The 20,165-nt window shown below is 43.4% G+C and overlaps 1 protein-coding gene and 1 long non-coding RNA gene across 3 annotated transcripts in view; one reads left to right on the top strand and one right to left on the bottom strand.

The window, feature by feature from the left end:
• Positions 1 to 5,888: 5,888 nt before the first annotated feature.
• Positions 5,889 to 20,165, bottom strand: part of PIBF1 (progesterone immunomodulatory binding factor 1) — a 157,174-nt gene continuing 142,897 nt past the window's right edge. For both annotated transcript variants that reach the window (XM_084767879.1, XM_084767878.1), the window contains exons 17-18: positions 15,386 to 15,559; positions 5,889 to 6,225 (exon numbers count right to left, since the gene is read on the bottom strand). In XM_084767879.1, coding sequence (XP_084624005.1) covers positions 6,175 to 6,225; positions 15,386 to 15,559 — 225 coding nt within the window. In that variant the 3' untranslated portion in view covers positions 5,889 to 6,174. The remainder of the gene's footprint in view (positions 6,226 to 15,385; positions 15,560 to 20,165) is intronic.
• LOC311589446 lies at positions 6,235 to 9,848 on the top strand. Its single transcript, XR_014776556.1, has 2 exons — positions 6,235 to 7,002; positions 7,756 to 9,848. It is a non-coding gene; the product is annotated as an uncharacterized lncRNA (long non-coding RNA).

Consider the following 20,165-nt stretch of genomic DNA (forward strand, 5'->3'; position numbering starts at 1 on the left):
CTCATGACCCAGGTAAAAGCCATGTGTAAGCAGTACACTCACTTTGTAGACCAGTCTGGCCTCGAACTCACAGCGATCCACCTGCCTCTGCCTCCCGAGTGCTGGGATTAAAGGCGTGTGCCACCATACCCGGCTCTTATTTTTTTGTTTTTTTTTCCCCTGAGACAGAGTTTTGCTGTGTAGCCTTGACTGCCCTGGACTCACTTTGTAGACTAAGCTGTCCTCGAACTCATAGCGATCTGCTTGCCTCTGCCTCCTGAGTGCTGGGATTATTAATAATTATTATTATTTTTGGTTTTTTGAGACAAGATTTCTTTGTGTAGTCTTGGCTGTCCTGGACTCACGTTATAGAGAAGTCTGGCTTCAAATTCACAGAGATCCCCATGTGCAAGCATTCATCCAGATACACATACACAGACACACAGACACACAGACATACACACACCCTCCCTCTCCTGCTGCTCTTGCAAACAGTACCTATATGACACACAACACACACATATACACCTAGTTTACTTTCTGTAGCTGTGTTAAGAACCATAAGGAAAAGTAACTTGGGGAGGAAAGGGTTTATTTCATCTTACAATATTCCAGATCTTGATTTATCACTGAGGGAAGCGAGAGTGGGAACTCCAGGTAGCAGCTTGAAGCAGAAACCCCAGAGGTACCCTGCTTACCGGTTTACTCTTTGGCTTGTTCAGCTTGCTGAGCCACCTAAGCTTTGGGTCTCCCGCATGGGCCAGGCCCTCCCACATCTATCACCAACCCAGACACACACGCCCACAGTCCAGTCCCATGGGAGTGACTCTTCCGCTGAGCTTCCCTCTTCCCAGATGACTTTACTTTATGTCAAGGTGACAATAAATATTAACTGGGGGCCAGAGAGATGGCTCAGTGATCAAGAGCACGGCTGCTCTTCCAGAGGATCAAGGTTTGATTCCTAGCACCCACGTGGCAGCTTAGAACTGTCTGTAACTCTATTTCCAGGGATCTGAACGTCCTAGTTTGGCCTTCCTGGGCACCAAGCATATATGTGGTATACAGACATACAGAAAAAATACCATGTATATAAAATAAATAATTAACAAAACCTTAACTAGCACTGGGTGTGGTGGTGCATGCCTTTAATCCCAGCACTTGGGAGGCAGAGGCAGGTGAATTGCTGTGAATTTGAGGCCAGCCTGGTCTACAAATCAAGTACAAGATGGCCAAGATAATATAGAGAAACCTGTCTTAAACAAAACAAAACACCAAAAAACCAACCAAATAAAAAACCAAACCAAAACAACAACCAAAATACACTTAACTTTGGACATTATTTTTTGGTCACTACATGTTAGTTCTTCTTTTAAGAAACTACCATTTGGGAGGCTGGGTGTGGTGTTGCATACCTTTATTCCCAGTAGTTGGGAGGCAGAGGCAGGTGGATCCCTCTGAGTTTGAGGCCAGCCTGGTCTACAAAGTGAGTCTAGGACAGCTAAGGCTACACAGAGAAACCATGTCTTGAGAACAACAACAACAACAACAACCAAAAAAAAAAAAAAAAAAAAAGGAAAGAAAGAAAGAAAGAAGGAAAGAAAAGAATTACCATTTTGATGCCATTCGGTGATAGCACAGGTCTTTAACTTCAGCACTTGGGAGGCAGAGGCCGGCGGATCGCTGTGAGTTCGAGGCCAGCATAGTCTATAAAGGAAGTCCAAGACAGCAAAGGCTACACAGTGAAACCTTGTCTCAAAAAACAAACAAACAAACAAACCAAACCAAAAAAAAGAAAAAAAAAAAAAAAAAAAAGGACCAAGCTACCAACAACCAAAAAAACAAAAAAAGCTTAGCATTCTGAGAGTGACTAAGAATGAACTCCTTCCAGGCTTTGAGATGCACCTGTTTGCTTTTTGAGATGGGCATCTTGCTATGTTGGCTAGGCACATCCTGAACTAACTAGGTCAAAAACTATCCTTTCTCAGCCTCCTCAGTACCTGAGATTAAAGGCATGTACACCAGTTTGGGGAGTAAGTTTTTCGTGTTTTGAGAAAAGAATAAAGCTAGTTCATATTTGAATAAGCCTTACACAGTTTGTCCTATGAGATGATTGGTGTCTAAGAGTCGGCTCCATCCTCTTAACCTAGATGTGCCCTCGGAAGAGTTATGGCTTCTTTAGTACAGATCCGTTATCACTGTAGTAGTCAATTTTTTTTTTCCTCACATAGGCCAGGCTGGCCTCAGACTCTTAATGTAGCCCAGGGTGGCCTGGACTTCCCTAATGGAGGCCAGGGTGAGTCTGATTGGATCCTCTTGCCTCACCTCCCAGGTAAGTGGCTTACAGACCTGCAGCACACATGGTTTATGCAGTATTGGAAATAGAAGCCAGCCAATCTACATCCCCAGCCCAGCGTTCAAATCTGTGGAACACAATCTGCTGGCTGTCTGTGAATCTGCAGGGAACAAATACACTACTGTGCATGCTTTCACATGTACTCCTCTTTTCCTTCCTTCCTTCCTTCCTGGTTTCTCGAGGCAGGGTTTTTCTGTGTAAAAGCCTTGGCTGTCCTGGCCTTACTTTGTAGACCAGCTGGCCTCGAACCCACAGAGATCTGCCTGCCTCTGCTTCCCAAGTGCTGGGATTAATGGTGTGCGCCACCATGCCCGGCTTGAAGCCTGTCTTTAAAAACAAATAAAAAAGAGTCAAAGCACAAGAAGACCTCCTTCCTATTTTTGTCAGCCCATTGGGAGTGGGAGGCCGAAAAGGAACAAAGTATGGGGAGCAGTGTGCAGCACAGGAGCAGCACAGGTGCAGACTCCCACTCAGCTCAATCCTGATCTAGTTCTTCGTCTTCTGTGGTTTTCCATGTATTAACTTACTTATGTGTTTATTTGTGTGCATACGTGTGAAGGGCAGAGGACAACCCCTAAGGAGTAGGTTCTCTCCTTCTACCATGTGGGTTCCAGGGACGAAACCTAGGCATCAAGACCTGGCAGCAAGCCCCTTACCCACTGACCCATCTCACTGAACCTCAACTACACCTATTGATCTTGGGCCATTAAGTGATTGAATTTTTTTTTCTTTTTAATTGAAAAAACCGAGGTTAGGTATGCCTGGACACAGCCATGTTCTGTGTCATTCTTTCATCATCATAACCATCATCAAGATCATCATCACCATCATTTTTTGTTTGTTTGTTTGTTTTGTTTTTTTGAGACAGGGCATGCACCACCACTGCCTGGTGATTTTTTTTTTTTTTTTTTTTTTTTTTTTTTTTTGGTTTTTTCGAGACAGGGTTTCTCTCTATGTAGCCTTGGCTGTCCTGGACTCGCTTTGTAGACCAGGCTGGCCTCGAACTCACAGCAATCTGCCGGCCTCTGTCTCCTGAGTGCTGGGATTCACTTGCTTATTTTTCATCACCTTGGGTTTTGCTTACCTTTCTTTGCACCACATTTGTGACAGGTGTCCGAGGAAGCATTGGATCCTCGGAACTGGTGTTCTGGATAGTCGTGGCCTGCCATGAGGATGGTGGGAGTCAAACCTGAGTCCCCTGCAAGAACCAGCGCTCTTACCTGCCAGGCCGTCTCTCTAGGCCCTTGCTGCTCTCTTAACCTTCAGGATTAATTCTACACAAAAAAATTCATATTAAGCTCCTTCAAACAAATCAATCCAACATAAAACAAACAAACAAATAAAAAATGAGGCTAGGCTGGGGCTGTAGCTCACCTCTAGCATTCATGGAGTCTTGGGTTCCAGCCTTCCCACCAGGTAAACAGCATTTGGTAGTGAAACCTGTTAGTCCCAGGACTAGGGAGGCAGAGGCAGGAGAATCAGAAGTTCAAGGTCATTTCCAGTCCTCATTCCATGGCATTTAAGATATATGAAATGTTGTTTCAAAGAGGCAAAACCTAAAACCAACCAACCAAGCAACCAAGAGTCTCAACAACAAACCCTTAGTCCAGTGGTTATCAATCTGTGGGTCTTGACTCTTTTGGGGGTGGTCAAAGGACACTTTCACAGGGGTCGCATTTCAGATATCCTGAATTCCAGATATTTACTTTATGATTTATTATAGTTATGAAGTAGCAATAAAAATAATACTATGGTTGGAGGTCACCACAACATGAGGAACTGTATTAAAGGGTCTGCATTAGAAAGGTTGAGAACCACTGCTGTAATTAAACAGGTAGTGTGAGGACTAAGTGATAACACACTAAGGAGCAGACATTACAGATGACAGTTCCTAGCTCGTGGGATGACCTTCAGAATGGTTGGGGCCATTCTCACATTTAGGTAATATGTTGTAGATATTCACCAGGAGGGGAGGAGTTGGGGTCTAGGAGTCACAGATCATGACACTATTCAAGAGGTAGGAAGACATTTTATTTTATTCATTTATTTTTTGGTTTTTCAAGACAGGGTTTCTCTGTGTAGCCTTGGCTGCCCTGGACTCCCTTTGTAGACCAGGCTGGCCTCAAACTCACAGCGATCCACCTGCCTCTGCCTCCCGAGTGCTGGGATTAAAGGTGTGTGCCACCACCACCCGGCTAGGAAGACATTTTAGATCAAGGTTCTTTACTTAAGAAAAAAAAGGAAAGAAAGACAGAAAGAAACAAAGAAAGAAAGAAAGAAAGAAAGAGCGGGGCGTGGTGGCGCACATCTTTAATCCCAGCACTCAGGAGGCAGAGGCAGGCGGATCACTGTGAGTTCGAGGCCAGCCTGGTCTACAAAGTGAGTCCAGGATGGCTAAGGCTGCACAGAGAAACTCTGTCTCGAAAAACAAAACAAAACAAAACAAAACAAAACAAAACAAAACAAAGACAGACAGACAGTAAGAAAGAAAGAAAGAAAGAAAGAAAGAAAGAGAGAGAGAGAAAAAAGGGTGCATAGTTTGGAGTGTGGCTCAGCTGTAGAATGCTTGCCCAGTGTGAATGAAGCTGCGTTTGTTCCTCAACATAAATGGGGTGTGATGGGCACATCTGGAACCCCAAGCAATAAGGAGGAGACAGGAAGGAGGGTCAGAAGCTTCAGGACAGCCTAGGTTTGAGGCCAACCTGGGCTACATGTCTGTGTGTCTGACACATAGGATATTCAAACGGTGCTACCACATGCTAGTTTAGTGTTTATCATTACTAATGTTCTAGGTATCTGATGTGAAATTATATTGTTATCTGACCTTCTAGGACATTAGAAGAATACAAGCATCTTCCAAAGAGAAGCTCTCTTTCCTTTAATCCTTACAAAGTAAAAAAGGAGACTGGATATTAATCACCTGACTATTGTGGTGCTGGACAGACATGCAGAGCTCCATGCAGTATCATCAAGATATACTTCTAATCCCCAAATTAACTTGGTAATAAAGACCAGTCTGTCTTATTTACTTATTTATCATTTGCTTGTTTGTTTGTCTTTAGACAAGGTCTTTGAAGGCCAGGATGGAGTCCTTCCACCTCTACTGAGATTTCAGGAGTGTGTCATCATTCTCAGGTAGATTTTAATTTCTGCTTCCTTCAGTCTTTCTGTCTATAGAACAATCTTTTCTACTCTGTTAACTGGAACACTGACCCTACTTGATAGAATAAAGTGGTCCATTTCTACAGTAAAAAGTAAATTAAGGTCTATACTCTAAAGCCAGAGGGGTAATTCAGTGGAATCCCCAACAGATGAGTGGGGGGGGGGGCACAACTGGGCAGTGGTGCCCCATGCCTTTAATCCCAGCACTCAATGAGGCAGAGGCAGGTGGATTGCTGTGAGTTCGAGGCCAGCCTGGTCTACAAAGGTAGTCCAGGACAGCTAAGGCTACACAGAGAAATCCTGTCTCAAAAACCAACCAACCAACCAACCAACCAACCAACCAGCCAACCAACCACCTCTGTATTTACATATTTATGAAAACTCTACAATCTGGTCAGGATATAGAAGATATTTATTTTACAACAAAATACATAAAACCCGAATATAAAGTATACTACCTTATGCTAATTATACCAAAATTTGTTAATTTAACATTAGTTAAAATAAAAATTAAGTTATATTTGAAAATGTCAAGTACATGATTAAAATACACCTTTCCTCCCCAACAGACACAGCACTTCAGGAGTACATGATGGCCCAGGCCACTTCCATGAAGCACAGCGTGGAGGGATGGGGCTGGCTGGGTGAGGCTCTGGCATTCTCCACTCCAGCACCAAACACTAGGCCTTCATCTTTTGATTCCTGGGCCATTCTTGTGCTTCTTTTTTAGTCTGAAAGAAAAAAAGTGAGTAAATGGGAAAAAAAAATAGTGCTTACAGGAGCAGGTGACGCAGAGAACTACACAGCTCCACCGGGGCATCCTGCACAGGCGAGAGGAACCCCCTCTCCCTCCTTCTCCCCCCCCCTCCTCTCTCTGTTGTTGTTTTAGTTTTTCAAGACAGAGTTTCTTTGTGTTACCGAGTCTGTCCTGGATTCGCTTTGTAGACCAGGCTGACCTGGTACCCACAGCATCCGCTTGCCTCTGCCTCCCCAGGGCTGGGATTAGAAGCATGCACAACCACACTCAGCAACCCACTTCTCTTTAATTCAGGCAACTATGGAGGATCTGTCACAGCGCTGTAGGTTAGGTTTGCATAGTGCTTTGTCAGAGGTGAGCTCGTACTTGCCTGATGTGGGATCCTTTCCTGCTTTTACCCTGGAGTGGTAGGGCACCAGTTGGTTGGTGGCACACGCCATTAATCCCAGCACTCGGGAGGCAGAGGCAGGCGGATTGCTGTGAGTTCAAGGCCAGCCTGGTCTACAAAGCGAGTCCAAGACAGCCAAGACTACACAGAACAAGCTTGTCTCTAAAACAACAACAACAACAAAAACCCCAAAACAAAACCAAGCACACAGACAAACAAACAAGCAAACATGAGACTGGTGAAAAAAAAAGTTTAAAAAATTGTTCAAAGCTGGGCGTGTTAGCACACGCCTTTAATCCCAGCACTTGGGAGGCAGAGGCAGGAAAATGAGGAGCTCAAATGTGGACACAGAATGAGTTCAAGGCCAGCCTGTGCCACACTAGACCACTCCTTCCTCCTGCAGGAAGGGGAACAAGAGCCAGCTATGTAGCTGAGGATGGTTTTGAGAGGCTGTTCATGCCTCCGTCCTAAGGACTAGCATTCCAGCCCAGCCACCAGGCCTGGCTTCCTCCATCCTAGGCAAGGGCTCTAGCTGAGCTCCACCCCCAGCCCCAAGCCTCTACACTAAGTTATTACAGTTGTTTACTTGAATCATCTACTTAATAGGCTGTGCATTCTCTGTGGGAAGGCAGAAAATGATGTTCAATAAAGGGTGCTTTAATGAACAAACATATCTCTACTGCTAACTTTTAATCTAAATGTGATCTATATTAATGAGAGTATTTGGCAGCTGGCCCCTATATTAGCCCAAGTTTTGACATTGGATAAAATTAGATATTGAATTTTTGGATATCCAATTAATATTTCTTAAAATACTTTAGTGTTTAAAGGTGAAAGAGATTATCTTGGAACTTTTTCTGATTAGGATTCAAATCAAGCTCTAAAGATTATATTTTAAAATAATTTCTTGTGTATTGTTGACATTTAATCAGTATTAGGAAGAACTTTAGTTGTGTGTGCCACCACGAGCTTGGCTTTAAATTTATTTCTATGCAATTATTGTCTCCATATCTTGTTTTTATTTGTTTGTTTTTGTTTTTCAAGACGGGGTTAGTGATGCATGCCTTAATTTGGGCAATTGGGCGGTGGAGACAGATGGATCTTGGGGAGTTCCAGACTTTCATGGTCTATATGGAGGTCCAGGCCAGCCAAATCTACAAAGAGAGACCCTTCTTTCTTTCTTTCTTTTTTTTTAAAAAAGATTTACTTATTTATTGTTATGTATACAATACTCTGCCTGCTTATACACCTGTAGGCCAGTTGCTGGGAATTGAACTCAGGACCTCCCGAGGAGGAACAGTCAGTGCGCGTAACCTCTGAGCCACCTCTCCAGACCAACCCTGTCTTTCTTAAAAGGAAACAGCAGCAGCAGCAGCAGCAGCAGCAGCAGCAGCAGCAGCAGCAGCAGCAAGAACAACAATAAAACATCAAGCAAACAGTGACCTTCCAGCTTCCTACATGGCCTTTTAATTCTCCTTTGAATTGGTTGGAATGTCTTATCCTACCTTTCCCAGTCTTTTCCCAAGGGGGCTCGGTCTGGCATCTCCTCAATCTGTTCCTATAGCTGTCAGTTCTCCTCCTCAGTATACTGTGAGTTTCTACTTGAACTAATATAAGATTCTGTATCTCTTCCCTTCCAGTCCAGTGATTCATCTTGCACTGCTATGGGCAAGCTCTGAGAGAAGGAAGGTGACCTTCACGGTGGTCTGTGTTTGCTCTCTGTCTAGTGTATCATGCTAAGGTACAGACACAGTTTCTCATTATTAGACTGTGAGCAGGAACCCTGGGCATAGAATAAGTAAGCCATGAGCATGAACAGATACCTCAAAAGAAAGTGTACAATTCTAAGTGACAGTTTGAATATGAAATGACACCCACAGGCTCACGTGTTGAATATTCCGTTCCCTAGTGGTGGTATTACATGAGGGGTGGTGGAAACTTTGGAAGGTGGGCCTCTCTCGAGGAAGTTTCTGGAGCCTGCTTTTGAATGTTGTATTTGGTCCCCGGCCCCTGCCTTGTGTTCTGGCTCCTAATTGCCATTAGAAGTCCTAGCCATGAGCCACCACTGCCGCAGTGCTCTGTCTTACGGTATGCTGGGAAAGAACAGAACTGGTCACTGAGGAGTTAAGAGTCTCACATCTTCCCTCTGGTCAGGCATCTGTCAGGCCACAGCAACGATAAAAGTGACTACTGTAACAACTCTAAGATGGAGCAAACTTTGTTTTTGAAAGGCGGGGTCTCACTGTGCAGTCCTCATTGGCTTGGAACTCAATGTGTAGAGCAGGTTGCTGAGATTACAAACATGAACCATGCCCAGTTGAAACTGATTTAAAAACATTTTTTTTTTAGAGATATAACATACATGAATCTTGAGGACCAGAAAGATAAGACTGAGTTAGAGAAATCTGTTTGAGCAGAAGCAGGATGACGGTGACAATGGCTGGAGGAGGAAGGAAAGGGGAGGGCATTATTTAATGGGTCTAGAGCTTCAGTTCTACAGGATGGAAAAATAGGATTGCACATAGTCAATGCTACTAAGCTATGCATGTAAAACGGTTAAGATGGCAGAACTTATATATTTTGTATTACAGAAGAAATAAAGGGAAAATGGGTGTTTTTAAACAAAATACCTTGGAAGATGTGGCATGTATGAGCCTGCTATCTCCACACTGGGACAGCACAGACACCAAGGCTGTCTTATACCAAGTTTTAGGCCATCCTCTTCCGGGAGAGGTGGGATTAATACTGGAAAATGTACTGTTTCCTGCTAATTACGTGGACTGCTGTTAAATCAGTCACAAAAAATGTGCTATATATGTTTCTTTCTATTGTATTCTGTACTTAAAAGCAAAGTTGGTTTTCATCAGAATCTATTTTTACTTGGAATACTGCATTTAAAAATTCTCTAAGGAGCCAGGTGTGGTGGCGCACACCTTTAATCCCAGCACTTGGGAGGCAGAGGCAGAGGCAGGCAGATTGCTATGAGTTTGAGGACAGCCTGGTCTACAAAGTGAGTCCAGGATCGTCAAAGGCTACACAGAGAGACCTTGTCTTGAAAATCAATCCAAACAAACAAACTCCCTCTCAGGGCTGGTTGATGGTGGCACATACCTTTAAGGCCAGGGGTCAGTATGCAGAGGCAAGTGGATCTCTGAGTATGAGGCCACCCTAGTCCTACAGAGTAGGATAGCCAATGCTACACAGAGAGATCCTGTCTCAAAAAGAGAAAGAGAAAAAAAGAATCCCTGCCAGTGGTGAGTATGGTGGCTCATGCTTATAATCCCGGCACTAAGAGTGACTCCCAGAGGCCGAGGCAGGAGTTTTGCTAAGAGTTTGAGGCCAGCCTGATCTCCACAGTGAGTTTAAGACTACCCTGACTATAAAATGATACCCTATCTTAAAAGCCCAAACACCACACCACACCACACCAAACCAAGCCAACCAACCAATCAAAAGCCTTCCTCAGCACCGTACAAGTGGAAAGGACAGCGGAAGTCCAGCTCCCAAAGACCCCAGGACTCTTCCTCTCAGGCTCCAATATCAGGAGGTTAGGCCTTCTTAACGCGTGCTCTCCTTCCTGTTTGGTTTTTCTCCACAGACTGTATCATGCTTGTACATTGTATACAGTTTACTACGTGTGCTGCAGGACGGATCTTAATATGTAGCCTAGACTTACTTGCCTTCAACTGGCAACCCCCCTACCTCTGCCTTCTGAGTGGGGGGATTACAGCACATCAGGCCTAGCTCTTTCCCGCAGCTCTGAACTGTAGGCGGACCCAGGGTCTGGTGCATGCTGGGTTAATGCTCTACCACTGAGCTACATCCCTGCCCCTATTAGACACATAAAAACTACATAAATATAATGGGTTAGTGTGCCATGTCTCAATATGTAATTGCATAATGTTCAAATCAGAGTAAATTTCAAATATTTATGGCAAAAATAAGAAACTTCAATCTACTTCTGTGTGTTGATATATAGTTTATCTCCATCTGAAATGTCAGGAGGAGCAGGAGTTTACTAGCCTCCTGACTATAATGTTACTCAGCACAAAGTGAATGAATGGCTGTGGTTTGCATCTGCCATGACATAGACTGCCCAGTTCTATGGACATCTGGGCATGCGCTGATGTGCACGTGTTTCTCCTAGGCAATATGAAAGAACGCACAGAGCAGTAGGGCAAGATCACGGCTGTAACTAAGCCATGTAGCATCATTCTTTACCAGAAAGAACCATGGGCAGCATTTACAGTTCTAAGCAACAGCCCAAGGAGCAAGGCACACAATGACCACACTCATTCTTATCTTAGACCCTAAGTAGCCCTGGTTGGCCTGGAACTTGTGGCAATCCTGCTTCTGCCTTTCAATTGTTGGCATTACAGACACGTGGCATTACACCCTGTTCACACTCAGTTATCACCCACGGACATGTGTGCTGGGCCCTTCTGTGGGTGAGCTCTTTTCTTCTGACAGGCTGTGCTGTGTGACCCAAGCCGGCCTTGAATTTGTCATCAGGCATTCCTGCTGCATTTACTTGTGTAATTGCATTTCTGCCTTTGCTCATATATTAATTATAATTCATGCTACTTTGAGCTACGTTAGGACTGAATATATGATTTCTCACCTACCTCAGTATCTAAGCCTCATTTGTCACTACTGAAATGTGAACAAACGCAAGTGAATAACAGTGGTTTTGGAAGGTCGATTTCTGATTCTCATGAACTGAGTAATTCTTCTTTTTCAGATATTTTAGCTAGTGATGTGCTCTTACTAGTATGCTAGCAAAGCTTTAACTCCTAGATGTTAGATTAGAATGGATCTGAAGCCTTTAATTCATTACCAACTCTTTCTTGATTAGTATGGGGTAATTGGTATAACATGGACAAATGTACAACAGCTTTGCTCACGGTCTGTTTGAATATGGGTCAGAAACTGAATTAGAGACTTTGAAGCTAAGCATGGGACACTTTAAAATAAATATAACAACAAATAAACAAAATGTAATAATGGATATGGCTAAATAGACCATGGATAAAATGGGTACAACAATTCAGATACAATTAGCTATTCTTTATTTTGGTAACTCTACCCTTATATATTTGAACAATAGTATCCCTTTTATCTACTTTCCTAATAGTTATTGACCCTTTAACTCAGACAACGGTGCTGTAACTACAATATACGTTCTTCAGTTATTAACACAATTAATCTTTAAACTAAGGTGACCTCCCCACCCCTGGGTCTCTCTGTGTAGCCCTGAATGTCCTGCAACTCTCTCTTTAGACCAGGCTGGCCTTGAACTCACTGAGATCCACCTGCCTCTGCCTCCCGAGTGCTGGGATTAAAGGCATGTGCCACCACACCCAGCTGAGAGTCCTTATTTTAAATTCGCATCTCACACAAGTTCTCTCAGATGAAGCCAATTTTCATTTATTTATGTATGTAACGATACTGATACATACTTAATGATTACCTTTTATTACTCTGAACACTGCTGTAATTATTATGTGCCCACTTAAGCTAATTATATTTATAATTTTATAGAGAAACAGTACAAATTAATAAAAACTTTAATTGGTAATACAGTATTAAAAGGTCCCAAAGTGAACTACTCCAGATTTTGTAAGGAACTCAGCAAACTGCTGTAGAAACAAACTACCAGACTGTCTGGGAACCTACCAGAAGTAATTCATTAGTTGCAGAGGATTTTGGAAATGATCAACCGATAAGACAAAAACCTTTGTGTCACCCAGAAGAAGCCAGTTAAAACATTAATCTATAACTTGGGATTATAACACACTGAGAAACTTTGTTGAAATGCGAAAGAACAGTGACTGATAACAGCAGACAAAATAAGCCTGCTGGATTACTCCAGGAATCTAGAAAAAGAGCTGGAGATTAAGACTATTAGTGTTCAACCAGCCCAGCTTCTAAGGATGAGAAACGCTGTGTTTAGTGGGCATAATTACTGTTTTCCAAAATGCTAGAGGCTAGGACACAAACACAGATTTCTATGTCTTAACAGGTAGGGCCTAACTTCAATGAGTTGGCAGTTGGTCTGTTGTTTTTTTTCTTCTTCTTCTCTGTTTCTCTGTGTAGCCTTGGCTGTCCTGGACTCCCTTTGTAGACCAGGCTGGCCTTGAACTCACAGAGATCCACCTGCCTCTGCCTCCCAAGTGCTAGGATTAAAGGCGAGCGCCACCACCGGCCCACCAAAACTGTTTGGGATCATTTGCGCCTTACTCCCTCATCCTATGCTCACTCAGACACTTCTTATTTTAAAGGGCTTACTACTAAACTGTATATGGGAGAGGCTACAGGAGTATTTTTGACTTTAGAAATATATATAGTCTTTGTTTTGTTTTTTGAGACAGGGCTTCGCTGTATAATGTAGTCCTTGGCTGGCCTTGAACTCACAGAAATCCACCTGTGCTGGGATTTAAGAGATGTGTCACTACCGCCCAGCAAGAAATAAACATTTAGCTGGGCGGTGGTGGCACATGCCTTTAATCCTAGCACTATGGAGGCAGAGGCAGGTAGATTGCTTTGAGTTTGAGGCCAGCCTGGTCTACAAAGTGAGTCCAGGACAACCAAGGCTGCACAGAGAAACCCTGACTCAGAAAACAAAACAAAACAACAAACAAACAAAAGAATTGTAAACATTTAATCTTTCTTTCTTTCTTTGTTTTTTTTTTGAGATTAAACTCTGTTGTCTAGGCAGGCCTTAAACTCAAGGCTCGCCTCCTGCCTCAACCTCCCAAATGCCGAGATCACAGGCACAGACATCAAGCCTAGCTGAGCTGGGGGTTCCTGGGTGCTGCTCACTCTTCCGATGCTCACTCACTCACTTGCAGAGGGTTTAGTTCCCCACCTGAGTACGTCAAGTAGCTTTAAGAGCTAAGAAGACAACAAAGTAGGAGAGATAAAGAACTGATTTCTTCCCTCTCAGCAAGTGTGTGCTGAAACAGTGGATGTGGAAAGAATGTACAGAAAGGTGTCTTGAGACAAAGGGCCTTGAGTTAGGTCAGAGGGAGGAAGGAACCTATGAGTAAGCACAACTTGGGGAGAAGCAGACGGGCAAGCTCAGCGCCACGGCTGCTCAGACGAGGCTTGCGGCTCTCCTTACTGCAAGGCGTAGGTTTCCTTTGGGTGACACAGACTGTCACTTTAAAATGGGAAGCTGGGAGCTGGAGAGATGGCTCAGCAGTTAAGGGGACCGTCTGCTCTTCCAGAGAACCCCAGGTCAATTCCCTGCACCTCAAAATGGTCTGTAGCTCCAGGTTCAGAGGATCCGACACTCTCACACAGACACACACTCAGGCAAAACCCCAATGCGCATGAAGCAAAAGTAAATTATTAAAAGGAGTAGCTGAAAAGCTTGGGGGTGGCCCGGGCTGCAGTCCCAGCACTCTGCAGGCAGAGGCAGCAATGCGAGTTTGAGGCCAACCTGGGAAAGCCTGTCTGTGAGATCTTTCTAAACATGCAGTGCTGGCATCGTGGCTCAGTAGAATCCTTGCCACGGACAAGCACGAGGGGAAGGTTCAGTCCTTAGCACAGAGGGGAAAAGGAGGTTAGATTACATAATCATAAATGGCTTCTATATCACCGATCTGTGTGTAAAGAGAAGGCTGGTCTCGCAATTTATGTGCTCAAGCTTTTTTTCTTTTTTCTTTCTTTCTTTCTTTTTTTTTTTCCGAGACAGGGTTTTTCTGTGTACCCTTAGCTGTTCTAGACTCACTTATAGACCAGACTGGCCTGGAACTCACAGTGATCCACCTGCCTCTGTCTCCCGAGTGCTGGGAATAAAGGGGTGCGCCACCATGCTCGGCCCTTATTATTTAGTTTTTATGTGTTTTGACTGCATGTGTGTCTCTGTGAGGGTGTTGGATCCCCTAAAAGTGGAGTTACAGACAGTTGTGAGCTGCCACATGGGTGCTGGAAATTGAAGCTGGGTCCTCTGGAAGAGCAGCAAGTGCTTTTGGCAACCAAGCCACCTCTCTAGCCCCGGGTGTTGGTTTTTTTTGTTTTGTTTTGTTTTGTTTTTTTGGTTTTTTGAGACAGGGTTTCTCTGTGTTAGCCTTGGCCGTCCTGGACTCACTTTGTAGACCAGGCTGGCCTCGAACTCACAGTGATCCGCCCGCCTCTGCCTCCCGAGTGCTGGGATTAAAGGTGTGTGCCACCACACCCGGCTGCCCCGGGTGTTTTACATGAGAAACTCAGAATACAACATTTTATAAATAAGGGGGAGCAAATGTTACTTTCCACACTTTTATCCCCTTATAAATTAAAACATTACGGTCTGGGGAGACGGCTCAGTGGGTGAAGTGCTTGCCACACACAGCACAAGGATCTGAGTTTGGATTCCTGGAATCCACTAAAGCTGGACCCAAGTCTAGACTCTCAGCATCCGATGCATGAGACGGGAAGTGGAGACGGATTGATCCCGTGAAGTTGCCGGGCCACGGTGGTGGCACACGGCTTTCATCCCAGCAGAGGCCGGCGGATCTCTGTGAGGTGAGCCAGCCTGGGGCACAGAGTGACTCCAGGACAGCCAGGGCTACACAGAGAAACCCTGTCTTGAAAAACAAAAAAAACAAACAAGCAAAAAAACCAAAATAGAAAATGGATTAATATAGATAAGAATGCTGCCTAATACTATGTAAATTAATTTAAAACAAATATGAATGAGAAGGAATATATTTAGTGAGGACCAGAAACTAAACTTCTAAGTAATTTTAACTGTACTTACAAACAGTGTTGGCTTGGGTATAAATACATTATCTTCATGTTCTCTTGGCATGTTCAATGTCTTTGATGCTTGATTTTCTGTCATGCTTTTTGAATCCGTTTTTGTAAGAAGTAAGTTGTTCTCAGAATGTTGACTGCACATATTAATGATAATCTGTTTCATGGCTGCAAATTCCTGTTGATATATGAAAACAAAAAAATAGCAAATGTAATTTTGTCCAACAGACTAATAATGATTGACACTAAAGCATTTCTTTTCTTTATGTAGGTAAAATATTTGAATAATTATACTACACATATAAGAAAGTTGTGAAAATAAAATATTAACGTACAATGATTATGCACATGACTCTTTGTTGTTGTTTTTGTTTTTGAAGACCGGGTTTCTCTGTGTAGCCCTGGCTGTCTGGGACTTGCTTTGTAGACCAGGCTGGCCTCGAACTCACAGTGATCCGCCTGCCTCTACCTCCCGAGTGCTGGGATTAAAGGCATGCGCCACCATCGCCCGGCTACAACAGACTTTTTATATGCTAGTGGTTGCTAGTTTTTCTGCCTATTGGAGTCACACATGGAGCTTCAAAAAAATACCCCATGAAGCCGGCAGTGGAGGGCACACCTTTAATCCCAGCACTCAGGAGGCAGAAAACAGAGCATAGGATGCTTGTCTGTGACTACTACTCATGGTTTTTATTTTTATTTTTTGGGGGGGGGTGTTTTTTGAGACAGGGTTTCTCTGTGTAACCTTGGCTATCCTGGACTCACAGTGATCCACCTGCCTCTCCCTCCGGAGTGCTAGGATTAAAGGTGTGCACCAGCATGCCTGGCTAGTTAGAGTTTATTTAAACAGTATGTTTAATATAACTTCAGCATGCCTTTGGCTGTAGTATTTCTGTAGCCTTTTACAAATGATAAAAGGAGCTGCCTTGAGTTGCCATTTCTAATTTTTATAGTCCTGGGAATTGAGTCTAGGGACTTGTGCATGCCAGCCCCAAGTACTTCACTACTGAGCTACACCCCATCCTGTCCAGTTGCCTTTCCAAAGCATTTATTTCCTTCTTTATTTAATTTGACACAGTGCTATGCTATGAAGTCATTACTTTGTAGCCCAGGATGGCCTCACACTGAAGACAGTCCCATTGCCTTGGCCTTCATGGTGTTGGGATTTCAAGCATGTGTCACTTGGATTATAGTTTGCCTTTTGAATGAAGAATTAACTATGCTGAACTCTTTCTTTGAAGCATTTACATCCACACTCTCTCCAGCCTATCCTTTTGCTCGGACAACCTTTTGGCTCTTCAGGAGTGGATGCTTGTGACTGTTTACTGAATCCAAATAGCAAGCACAAGTACCCAGAGAGATGGCGTGCTACCTTACTTATCTGTAGAATGGCGCTGGGCACCGCACCAGGTAATTCTTTCCTTCATGCCAACACACAAAACTTAGGGCAACAGAAGGATGCTCTGCTCCTGCTACTGATCTGTTTATAGACATCAGCTCCGTGTCAGAGCAAGTCCCTACAGGCCTCTCTTTTCTGGCTGTCATTAGTTCTATTTAGAACCACCTAGCTGCAGTAGATATTTTAAAACACACTGTGGAGTTTGAGCCATGCTGCCTTCCTAGCCTCCAGGGTGAGGGCAGGAACTGCAGCCCATAGTCCTAGACTCCTTTCTCTTTTGTGCAATGTGATCAATGTCTTGTCCAAAGCACACAAGACTATGCATGGACACATGATTTGGGACTTTGTGAGATTTTGTTTTCAAGATTGTATTATTTAATTTGTGGTAAAATATGTAGCTACTTATTTAATGTTAAGCTTGTTCAGTTGTAACAGATTTCATTTTATTAATTTTTTTTCTTTAACAATGTCTCTGGTAGCCCAGGCTGGCCTCTAATTTTCTTTGTAGCTAAGGATGACTTTGGACTTTTAATCCTCCTGAATCCCTGAATTATAGGCTTGTACCACCGGCTTATGTGGTGAAGGGGACGGAACTCAGGGCTTTGTGTAGCCAGGCAAGGATTTTACCAAATGAGCCACATTCTCAGCCTCATGATAAATTGAGCTCTTATACTTGTGAAAGGGGAAAATTATGTTTTCCTAGCCTATCAAAACCAAACCAAGCCAAACCAAACCAAACCATTTTTTTTGTCTGAAAAATATTCACCAGCCATAAATATTTTAAGATGACAATAAAATAAAATATACATCCAAAATAACCTACCAGATTCTACAAATATATAAATGGTTTCTTGAGCTAGGCGCGGTGGTGCATGCCTGTAATCCCAGCACTTGGGAGGCAGAGGCAGGTGGGACTATTTGAGTTCCTGGTATCTTGAGGGCTTTAGGCCTCAAAATCTTGGAGTCAAGCTTCTTAAACCTTTTCCCACTTGTAACAACTTTTGCCAAGATTTTTTTTTGTTTTTTTGGTTTTTGTAGGCAGGGTTTCTCTGTGTAGCCTTGGCTGTCCTGGACTCCCTTTGTAGACCAAACTTGCCTAGAACTCACAGAGATCCATCTGCCTCTGCCTCCCGAGCGCTGGGATTAAAGGGATGCACCACCATGCCTGGCCCCAAGAAATTTTTTATGTGATCCCTGGGCACATGGTTATAAAAGGTATGTAAGCAAATCAAATATTTGCTAACAATAAGCCAAAGATTTATCAACAAACATTCTTTAGTATACACATCCAACCTTAGCATTTATCAAGGACAAAGGTGACTGCACACCAATGAACCAGATGTGCTTACTCACTTTTACATGGAGTTAAACCAAAAAGAAACACATTAGACCTCAGATGGGGGCAGGGGGGATGTAGCATCTTCAGTGTTTTAGGATGTAGTCTGTATTTCGATGCTAGTAATTACTAGAAATGCTTTTCTAATCTTAAGCTAAAATTCATTGAATATTTTTAAACAATGGCTCTCAAGTCAGAAACTCAAACAGCAATTTAAAAATTCAAACATTTTAACACAATACAATAGAGAGATGCATTGACTGTGCACATGGTGAGGAGTGATGGTAGGAAAATATTCTAAGTCATTTTCCATGTTTATACTCTTCTGTTTTTATAAGGACAGGGGGCTTTGTTTGTTTGTTTTTTGTTTTAGTTTTTTGAGACAGAGTTTCTCTGTGTAACAAGCCCTGGCTGTCCTGGTCTTTGTAGACCAGGCTGGCCTCCAACTCACAGAGATCTGCCTACCTCTGCCTCCTAGGGCTGCCACCAGGCCTGGCTGGACAGAGGGCTTTGTATATGTAGTAAAAACACAGCAGTTCATACCACACAGCAGTCTTGACTCTAGGTCAAGGTGTTTTAGGCAGTTAGCACCATGTGATATAAGAGCATGTGCAGTGCAGTACTGTGTTCTGAGAGCCTGCAATGAAGCTCTAAGAGGCGACATGGGTGAACTCTGACAGTAAAAACCAGGATTCACTGAGTTTGATTTTTGAATTAATTTTCAGATGAATTTTGCCCCATTACCTAATTTTTCATGACCCTGTGATTCAGTTTCATGATATGGCAGTGGTTTTCAACCCACTGGTCAAGTCTCCTTTGTGGGGAACAGTAGCAAAATTACAATTATGAAGTAGCAGCAAAAATAATTTTATGGTTGAGAACCACTGCCATATGGGGTCATGACTCAGTTTAAGCTGGACCCTAAAGGCAGCTGATTTTGTTCCCTTCTGCTTCTGCTGGCGCATACAGAAACAGGTTCAAACAACAGCTCTTCCTTGATGCTGATCAGGAGATTGAAGGGAGATGAATGTCTTTGTTTTATGTAGACTATGATTACCACAATTTGGGAAGCTAAGATCACAGTGCCACTTTCATCTGAGTATAAACAACATTAGCATGGTCTCTGAAATCCAGAAAGAACACTTTAAAAGTGGCGAGATTTGGGAAAATTCCTATTAGGGCCACAGTGCTACTGGGTACACCAGAAACAGATTTCTCAGCTCTTTGATGCTTGATTTATATACTGATTCCTTAATATGTTAATATAAAGATATTAACACACAGCAACACAAATGTGTGTATTACTTACAAACATACATATGTATATTTCAAATAGCAGCTACTGTATAGCCCTGGCTGTCCTGGCACTTGCTATGTAGAATAGGCTGGTCTTGAACTCACAGATACTCATCTGCCAGTGAGCACGCTGATGCCTGTGTAGTGCAGTCAGGATGACAGTCAGGAGTTAGCGCTCTCTACTATGTACAACTCCGGGATCAAAGGCAGGTCTCCAGAGCTTGGCAGCAGGAGTCTTAGCACACTGACTCACTCCACCAGTCCAGTTTGATGATTTCTTGCAAGCATTACTTTTCTATTACCTGTCAGTAAACACTTTATTACCCCTTCACCTTCTTTCTAACCTTTTCAAGTCCTGTTCTATTATTTAGCCAAGGATGGATGGAGTCTCTCTATGTAGGCCAGGCTGGTATGGAACGCTTGAGCCTCCTCTCTCCTCCTCCTCTTCTTCCTCTTCTTCTTCTTCTTCTTCTTCTTCTTTTTTTTTTTTTCCCGAGACAGGGTTTCTCTGTGTAGCCTTGGCTGTCCTGGACTCACTTTGTAGACCAGGCTGGCCTCAAACTCACAGCAATCTGCCTGCCACCACACCCGGCTCTTTTTTTTTTTTTTTTCTGAGACAGGGTTTCTCTGTGTAGCCTTCCCTGCCCTGAACTTGCTTTGTGGACTAAGCTGGCCTCAAACTCACAGAAATCCACCTGCCTCTGTCTCCTTGAGAGCTGGGATTACAGGTATGCACCACTGTGCCCATCTTTC

This window comes from Acomys minous, assembly GCF_964271855.1.
Source record: "Acomys minous genome assembly, chromosome: 18".
NCBI lineage: Eukaryota > Metazoa > Chordata > Mammalia > Rodentia > Muridae > Acomys > Acomys minous.